This window comes from Vanessa atalanta, chromosome 17 (assembly GCF_905147765.1).
Source record: "Vanessa atalanta chromosome 17, ilVanAtal1.2, whole genome shotgun sequence".
Classification (NCBI taxonomy): domain Eukaryota; kingdom Metazoa; phylum Arthropoda; class Insecta; order Lepidoptera; family Nymphalidae; genus Vanessa; species Vanessa atalanta.
In genome coordinates this window covers 816,662-826,533 of record NC_061887.1, presented here as the reverse complement: position 1 = coordinate 826,533, position 9,872 = coordinate 816,662, and the positions used below count along the sequence as shown (strand labels likewise).

Below are 9,872 nucleotides of genomic sequence, written 5' to 3'. Positions count from 1 at the left end.
AGTCTAAGATTGTATTGATTTTTTTAATCTTTTTATTATTTGTACCATTCACTGATATTAAATAATAAATATAGAAACACATACATTTTTATAATTTTGTATTTCAGAAATTTTAAAAACACAATTTCTACGTATATTTTAATTTGTAAGATATCTAAATCTTTACCAATTTTAAATTACAGACACCACCTCCAATAATAACTGGCGGAGATGTTAGCTTATCGACAAACTTCCACAAAGACTATATGAAATATTTTGGCAATAAATAAAATTAACATTTTGAATAAAGTGAAAACTATATTTAGTAATTTAAAAAATAATAAATGTATATAATAACGCAACATTATAAAGAAGCAACAAAAAAAAATACCGGTAGTGCGAAAATACTTAATATGTCAGTTAGAGCTATATCTTTAGTTAATTATTAATTATTATTGACGTTTTACCAAATCGTTAGTAACTACACACACTACCGAAGCTTGGCATTCGATTTTGATATTGTATTCGATTTTTTTACTCTAATTTAATGTTTCGTGCGCTAAAAAAATGTTTTTTACTTTATAACTGAGAAAGTAAGCATAACATTACTAATATGAGCAACATTACGTATTGTTCACTGCCTAGTTGGTCTAGTGGCAAGATAAATGGCCAGAGATCCCGAGGTCCTAGGTTCAAACCACGTTTGGTCAGGACTTTATTAAGTTAAAAATATTCTCAATGACAGCCTTAGAGTTAGTTATCACGTAAAGCCGTTGATTCTGCGCCAGTACGTTTACACGACTACTGTCGTGTCGGATTTGCCGTCGAATAGGACTATGAGAGTGAGGGAATAGAGAGTGTATAATATATTCTGCGTAGTTGGTTGTGCTTCCTTGATATAGCTCGCCGTGGCTGAAAAGATTTCAGATTCATTAATTATTAATAATTGAAGCCCTTTTAGCACTAAGCCACAGAATTATCTGCAGCTTATCGTATTCGCTCAGAAAATGTTAAAATAACAAGTAACGTTATTTAACGTTAATTTAATTTGTATTCTTTTATTAACAAATAAAACCACTGCCCATTTTACTTCTATTTTTGATAAATAGATGTATATTTCAAATTCATTCAAATTGTTCTCACCTAACGCCCTCTATACGATACACTCAGTTTCAATGTATCAAACTAAGTAGTTGTCTTTGTATAATATAGATGGCGTCACTTGGCGTCGAAATAAAAGCAAATAAAATGAAATTGGATGAAATCGAACTTATGGTGCGCCAAAGCTCCTGATTCTCTGCCTTTACGCATTTAGTCTGGTCCTTCCACCTTCTTCAGGTCGGTACACCTGGCTGGAGGATCTTCTACGCTGCGTTTGCCAAACCATGTTCTCCATTCTAGGACTCGTTTTGTCCAACGGACATCGATCCTACGACATAGGTGACCCGCCCACTGTCACTTCAGTTTTCAAGCTATGTCGTTTGCAAACTACAGTTCATCCCCGAATAGACTCATTCTCAATGTAATCCTTCAAAGATACTCCGAGCATAACTCGTTTCATAGCATTCTGAGTCATTATATTATTATTAAATTTGTTGTCTAGTCCCGTACTTCGTGTCCAAGTTTCGGCACCGTACGATATGACACCTAAGAATATAATGATTATCGATTTATATAATATTATCAGGGACTAAAACGCGTAGATTATAACCAAAAAATTCAATCTCTAATCCAGTCCAGCACCATTAAAATTTTCAACTACTTAAGTTGCGTTAATAACTCAAATCGTTCTCGTGGTGTTAAAATTGGTGAAAAAAACTGTAAAGACATATCAGATACCTATATATACTAGGCTGCGACTCAAACTATTAGAATGCGTCAAAAATTGGAAGGAGCTCTTATAAAATCAAGGCGGCCGTGTGATAAATTTCAACTCAAAATTCGGTTACCACCTTCCGGATATTTATCCCAATCACTGGAACAGCGTAGCAGAATAAACTCAAACATCTTTGACAAGATGTCATGTCAATGCTGATACTTTTAATATTATCTTTATATGTTTAAATCTTCCCTACGTTTACGATGATTTTTGTTTATAGACTTTTATATAATATATGTCGAAGCATCAAAAAGTTTATTTACAATTTATTTTATTTTTTATTGTACAAGCTGACAACGTCAGTGTTATGTTAAAAAAAGAAAAGAATCGAAGTGTCAGAGTTGATGGAATATTAAAAAAGATACGAACAAAAACGACGAGACTTATAGTTTTGGAAATAAATATGTCTGATAACGAATTAATACCCAACCCTTCTTTATATATATAAATAATATTTTGATTTTTATAAAGACTGGACTATAGAGAAGCATGAAGCGTATTATTATTGTTTAATTTTAGTGAAAGTATTAGATGTGGGGACGAGATATCGTCTGAACAACTGTTTAAGCGTGCTAAATTGTAACTGGTATTTGGTGCCCGTAGGACAGGCTTGTGGTCAGTGTTGAGCCACTGAATATTTTGTAATATTGTTGATACTTTATGGTAACAAATGTATTCGTTTTTTTTTTGTAAATGTTCACACTCACTGCTGAGCGTCACGAGTGCAAACGAACAAATCGTTTAATGTACATCAGTGACAAATGTAAATAACACTTTGCAATTTCATTGATAAAAATGCAGTTAATTACAATTATTGATTTAAGTACGTATTAAAATCACATTTCTTACGTTTTAGTACAGTAATCAGAATCAAAGCGAACAAACTGCTTTGCGACCGCGCGAAGCATAACTACAACGAAGGCCACTATAAAGATACAACCACACACGCTAATAAACATAAAGCATACATAAACCCACATTCCTACAGGTGAGACTGTAACTGTCAAACTGTGTATACATTTTATCTCTAAATATATGATTAAAAAACCGATCATTATAATAACCGATAAACGAATACTGAAATTGAATTCTATAGTTTATTATATTTAATTACTTGGCTGAATGCGATTAGGTCTGTGCTATTCGAAAAAAAAAACAACCGCTAATGAGTTATTTCTATTTGATTCATTTCTAGCTTTCATTGTTTATATCATAATCTATTTTATTCGGTCAATGCTCGACCTGTTAACCTAACCAGGCTAGAACAACATTTTTAAATTATAAATACTTACATATAATAATTAACAATAGTTCTCTGATGTTTTTTTTTTAATATTTTAAAATTGGATTCTATTGTATCGATTATTTATTTATGTCGTGAATAAGATTGGAAGTTCATCACAGTTTGCATCGCATATCATACGGTTGATTTACCGCTACCTAATTAAAAAAACATGTTAAGCGTGTTGGAATTTAACTGGTTCCGTAATTAAGATTAAGTTTAACATTTTAATATATTTTCTGTTCATTAATCTATGCCAGAGAATACCTTTACAAATGTTTACAGATTATTTTTTAATATTTAAATATATATACATACTTTTTGTGTAAGGCATAAGACCTATGGACTTGAGACTTATATTTTAGAGGAAAAATACCCATTAACGTTATAACGTATAACTATTTAAACTTCGTTTTTCAATTAATATGAATATTTAAAAAATTCCATTTAATAAAATGGTGTTGTCTAATTACGTGACCACGAAAATTATAAGCTCTAAGGTCTCGATTATAATAAGTTTAAATATAAAATGACTGTTGATTTGGATCAAATCTAAATGGTATGTTTTGTTACTATTAAAAAGTTCCCGGCGTTGCTCTTAAACTTGTAAACAAGTTAATATAAATTAAGACATACGGATTTTATTGAATCGTCTCGATAAATGCATTTCGTTAACAATATAAAACGGTACTCATAAAGGAGGTCACAAATAAAAAGTTATAACTGTTACGCATCAATAATTAAATAAAGAAAAAAAAATGTTACCGACATCTGCGCGCACACATTCGCGCGCGACCTTTGCGCGAGCGACGGTCAGCGATCTAGTCGAGCGCATCTCTCTTAACAACGCGGTTTCATTTCCGTTTAAATACAGAATGTTTTCTTTTTGAATGAATGTTTAAGCTATTTTTTATTTTACCATTAACCTATTAGGCTGAATCGAAGCGTTCTTTTAACAAACAATATTTCTGCCGCTAAATTTATTAAAAAAAAAATTGTCATGTACTGCTTGTTTAGAATCAGTTTAGTAATAAACTTGCGTGTAAAATGATTAAAAGTTTTCTATTGTGCTTTGAATACGATACAAAAAAATTGAAAATAAATTGTGATATAAGTGTCTTGGACGAGTGTTTACAAAAAAGCAGGTAAACAAGACGTGACAATGCGTTGGTTTATCGTATTGTTTATAATACCGGCTCAGGCGAATTTCATCGAAACACCGCAAAATATTACGAGGTCAGTGTGATATTTTATTTGAATTGAATTTTATCCATCATAATTAAAAAAAAATTAGCTGCTCAAATATGCCATGGTAAATATTCATCAGGATTGAACAACAGTCGCAATGTAAAACTAATTTTATATTTATATTATTATGGTTATACAATTCGTTCAGCTGTGTATAACGGCGATTCGTATTCCCAAACCCAGCTTACCCTCAACTAGTGCTTAGTTAATGTATGTATATTAGTATTATTCATGTCTTAAATTGAATTTTCGAAATGTATTTGTAAACAGAAGCAAGATCTATCCTAGTGGCGTTAAAACATAGTAATCTAGGATTTTCACGTATGTAGGTGATATTGTTATTTTTGTTCACATGGTTTTGGCGTATTGAAGATGTAACTAATGATTAATATTACTTAAAGCTTTGTGAAGATTTATACCCATATCCTTTACATAAACGGCCCTTTGGAATTGCCAATTTTTGTTGGTACCATTGGCACAAGCTGGCCCGCCCGTGACAACAATATCTGAGATATCAGCCTTGCAATGCCAATGTATATTGACTGTGACCACTTACCATCTGGTGGTAAGTGGTCACCTCTATGGAATTTAAAGAAAATAATCATGCAGCAATGCATGCAGGTATAACAGTTCTAGAACTATAAATAAAATACGCGTTAAGTTTTACGTATCAATGATTAAGAGTATCTTACTCATAGCTTAGAAGAATTCCTTTATGCTAAGGCAGTGGCTATATCTGATACAAACATAATCGGATACTATTCTAGAAACAGCGGTTATCAACCTTTTTATATAATTTAACTGAATTAAATGATTGTATGAATAATTGTTCCAAAATAATATATTTATTAAACATTTTTAAATACCAATATTAACTGAAATTGTAGACCATAATAAGTAACGAGTTTATCACTTGATTGAATCCATATTAAGAACGGATGTTACTTTAATGTCGACCTAACACGACAGATTATATATTAATTGTATTTAATTAATATGACTTTATTTTTAGATGTTGAAAACGTGTAACTACTGAGTTTCTTGCCGGTTCTTCTCGGTAGAATCTACATTCCGAACCGGTGGTAGTTTTACTTTAAATAGTTTGTTAAATGACGATTCAAAAGTGCTCTTAAAAGCCTACTTGAATAAAGTATATTTTAATTTGATTTTTATTTGATTAAGAACGTACGTCTTTTTTATTATTTGAATTTCGAACTTGCTGACCCCTGTTACATTACGTTACGTTTTACGTTTGAATGAACAATTTCAACAAATACATTTACAATGTACGAATGAATGATAAAAATCGTACCTACGACATACAAATATATACACACATATACATCATTGCAATAAATGTCGATTCACATAAAGCCGCGCGTTGCTTGTCAAATTGTCACGTATTGGGAGTGGCTACAATAGCATTTAGGCATATCATTTTTGCCGCCGGAAAAATCTATATACAAATATCTATAATGGTAAATGTCCATAAAAAATTTGGGATTCGAATATTTACCATTAGTGACTAAAGGTAAATCTTAGGATTTACATATTAGGTTAGGTTGTTATGGTAAAAGTCGGAAAAACTCATGTCGGTAAATCTTAGGATTTACTAGAAAATCTTAAGATTTACCTTAGTTCGAGCTTATACAGTAACATATACATATAATAAAATTGCAGTGTCTGTTTCTAATATTAAAATAACCGCTTTTTACTAAATGCGGTATATGAATGAAAATCTACGGGCCAATGTCTACGGGCGGTGAGGACCACTTAACATCAGGGGGCAAATTTCCCGACCCGCCTACCACGACATAAAAAAAAATTAAAACGTTTATAAAATGACGTAAACATAGCCATCGGTCCTTGCCGTACTAATAATAATATACAATTAACTCCGTCGATTTTCTCACGATTATTTTTTGCTTCATCATTAATGAACGACTTACAAATAATAATTACGTTGATTTGAATATAACAAAAAAGTTAATTATTCTGCCTGGGGAAACAATGGACGAAGGTCCGGTTGGTTACTCGGTACATCTAAATGTATAATTCTATGAAATAAAATATCTTTCCGTATTCATTGGATACCAAAAATATTATTAAACATATTTCTAAGAAACTAGTGAGCTGAGATAATGACTCAAGCGCCGAAAATTATCTAACTCTAAAGTTGAAGCATATCTGTCTACGTCTCCTCGCGTCCTGGATACAATACACAATACCGCAAGACATTACTTTTAACACTATGTATTTTATAATTTGTATGTGCTTTTTTCTTGAAGCCTTTTTCATCAAAACGCTCCAATGCGGGTTGGATCGTGCGTGTATGTGTGTAAAATATCCGATGGATAAAATTTAATTAAAAAAATTCATAGACAATCTTACTTTTATTCTTCAATTACGTTTACTGATCTACTTCTACTAAATGATTCGAATGATCACTGTTTAACATGGAGAACGCTGCTACATACCCATGCATATTATAAAACAAAATCCCCCGCAGCATCTGTCGACCTATCTGGAAATCAGAACATGATAATCTCACAAACTACTATTACGTTTATAATTCATCACGTGCTCGGTGAAAATGAAATCCAGCATCATAAATACTGATGGGCTTTATTAGTTTGGTTACTTACTTAAAATACTTTAGAAAAACCATATAACTTTTTATCGGTCGCAACGTGTGTTTGTACCCAAGACCCCGGGAGATGCGGCTTTATACCTTAGTGTACTATAAGATTCATTAGAGCAACGATGCAGTGTAGCTGAATGATGCAGTGTCGAGCTGATCTGCTGATGAATTCTACCGAGTAGAACCGGCCAGAAACTTTTTTTAATATTTCAATTACAGAGTATGTCAGTAAAGTATAATTAATAACTAACAATAATTTTTTTATCTTTAATATAATCTTGTATTGAGTAATATGCCTTATTTATGATTTTTTTTTTGACATGAACCGTAACTTTTTTAAATAGGACAAGTTAAAAATAACTGTGGAATTATTATAGAAACAATTGCACGGTAATTGTATCAGGAAGGATGGAAGTAAAATTAAAGTGGTAATAATAAGTGGTTAAGTGCAATAGTGTTGTATTATAAAAAAAAATAATAGTAATCATAAACTATTAATAGTGCATTATGTAGCCGAGCTATTACCAAATCGCATGAAAAACGTAAATCTAAGGTTTGTTTGTCTGTTTTCCTACTTCCATTGGAGTAGGCTATAAGTGTTATCAGTTTACCTCTCCTCACGTCTATACAATGATTGTCACATTCCTGAAGAAACAATTAATCGAAGAATGGCAGAAATAATCAAGTTTGCGCTTATTTGGTCTGACTCAGACGCAACACAGACGAAAGCGCGTATAATCGTTTTTTTTTTTTTTTAAATTATACTTCAAAATGTATTAAATCAATTTTGTGAACCATCTAAACAAATACATAATTATGTATACATACTGCGAACAAGCTGAGTCCCCTAACTAATGCTTTATTTTTTATAAATAACTGTGGCTAATAGGCCACCTGATAAGTAATCACACCATTGAGATCGACATCGTGAGGCGTTGTAAGAACTATTAACCATTCCTCAAATCGCCATTACCCAGCGAACTTTGTGAAGTAAGATAATATGTCTCTTGTGCCTGTAGTTACACGAGCACACTTCCAAGTAACATCAACTAAGAGATTTTCATCCGCCACGTGCACCTCACAATGTTTTCCTTGACTATAAACACAAATCAAGCATCTGAAAACTAAATAGTCGCCCGAATTTAAACTCAGAATCATCAGATTCACATTTTCTTACCACATTCTTCTGTGCCTCTACGGCTATTCTTAACTTTATTTATTGTATCGTGATTTTAACTACCCGCTTTAATTATAAGATGTTATAACTACCTCATTGGTATAGCGGCTAGCATAAAAGGCCACAGACTACAGAGCCGGGTTCCAATCGCAATAAAAAGTTATTAATTGGCAAAGTTTAAATTATCAAAAGTAATAAATTTCGAAGAATCTCGTACTCTGACCTCTAAACAGCTGTCCGTTTGCAGGTCCTCGATTTCTTTTATCTGACCTCCATAACGCAGGAACATTAAACATTACTGAACCTTGTTGAATTTGTAGATGTCGACTTTGACCCACAAAGGATTGAGGATTTAATATTTGCATACGTACGTAAAGAATAACGGTAATTTATCTGTCTTTAACATATTAAATAATATATGTATACGCAAGAAGGTGTTATATTTACTTTTATTTAACTTTTCTTTGAAGTGTTAATTTTATTTTATTTTACTTTGAGTTCTTAATTTGAAAATCAATAAAACGCTATCCAATAGATTCTTCGAGAATCTCCGTGGATATGTTCGGATAATTGTAAAGACCGTTAGTTTTTAATAAATCTAGAAAGGTCGAAAAATTGTCCATCCATTAAAAAATTCAAATATTTTTTTTTTGATAATAAACTTAATAAAGTCTAATAACTAAATTATTCATTGGAATGACCTCTTACTTTACACCATATTTTTTCAAAATTGTTTTGCAATTATAAACTGATTGAAACAAGTTATGCTTTGTGAATATCTATTTATCTATTTTGGTTATGAGATTTATCATCTTTTCATTAATTATTATGTTTCGTCGTATGTAGACGAAGATAGTTTCGCGAAGACTAAAAACAATACTGGCCGAAATAGTCTTATCCTTAAATTTAAATTCCCTTGGATAGTTATCTCGTGTTCCATAAATACATCATCTCGAACGGCTAAAGTTATGCAGGCGAATAAAATTACAGGAAAAATACTGACATTAGATATTTGGCTATGTCGTCATTTATCTGTAAAAAGAATGACTTAAAATCTGATTTACAAAATATCTATCTCCTTAAAAAAATTAAATATAGTTTTTTGCCCACCAATACTTAAAAGAAATTGAATATATGATTTAACAAAATTTGTATAAGGTGCAACAGGCGGCCTTATCGCTAAAGCAGCGATCTCTTCAAGGATAATATATATATATTATATAAGAAAATATAAAGTAAATCCTATGTTACGCAGATGAAATAATTAAGGTGCTCAGCATAAAAGTAGTTTTAGTATTTAATATGAAATATATTATTTATGTTTCCAGTTCACCATGTTCGGACCGGTACCATCTTTTCCTGGCGCCAGGCGTGCTTACAGCTGGCGGCACAAGCAGGACTTGTATCTCACGGTTCTACCCGGAAGGTTCAGCGCGAATGGTCTTGACATTGGTAACAGAGGACGGCGAGAGGTCGAGCGCGACCAGGGATTTGTCGCCTGGTGTGTAAACGTTTCACTATTTAGCTCAATTCAAATCATAACACTATTGATTTTTTTTTTCTAGAATATCATGTATAGTAACATTATAGATGCGAAAATAACACTGTCATATGTCTTTTTGTTGCTCTTTTACGGCCAAACCATTACAGATAATTTAATGAAAAT

The 9,872-nt window shown here is 31.9% G+C and overlaps 1 protein-coding gene across 1 annotated transcript in view; it reads left to right on the top strand.

The window, feature by feature from the left end:
• Window positions 1–3,970: 3,970 nt before the first annotated feature.
• LOC125070620 (murinoglobulin-2-like) overlaps window positions 3,971–9,872 on the top strand; it is a 29,964-nt gene continuing 24,062 nt past the window's right edge. The window contains exons 1-2 of the mRNA XM_047680568.1: window positions 3,971–4,376; window positions 9,535–9,707. Coding sequence (XP_047536524.1) covers window positions 4,303–4,376; window positions 9,535–9,707 — 247 coding nt within the window. The 5' untranslated portion in view covers window positions 3,971–4,302. The remainder of the gene's footprint in view (window positions 4,377–9,534; window positions 9,708–9,872) is intronic.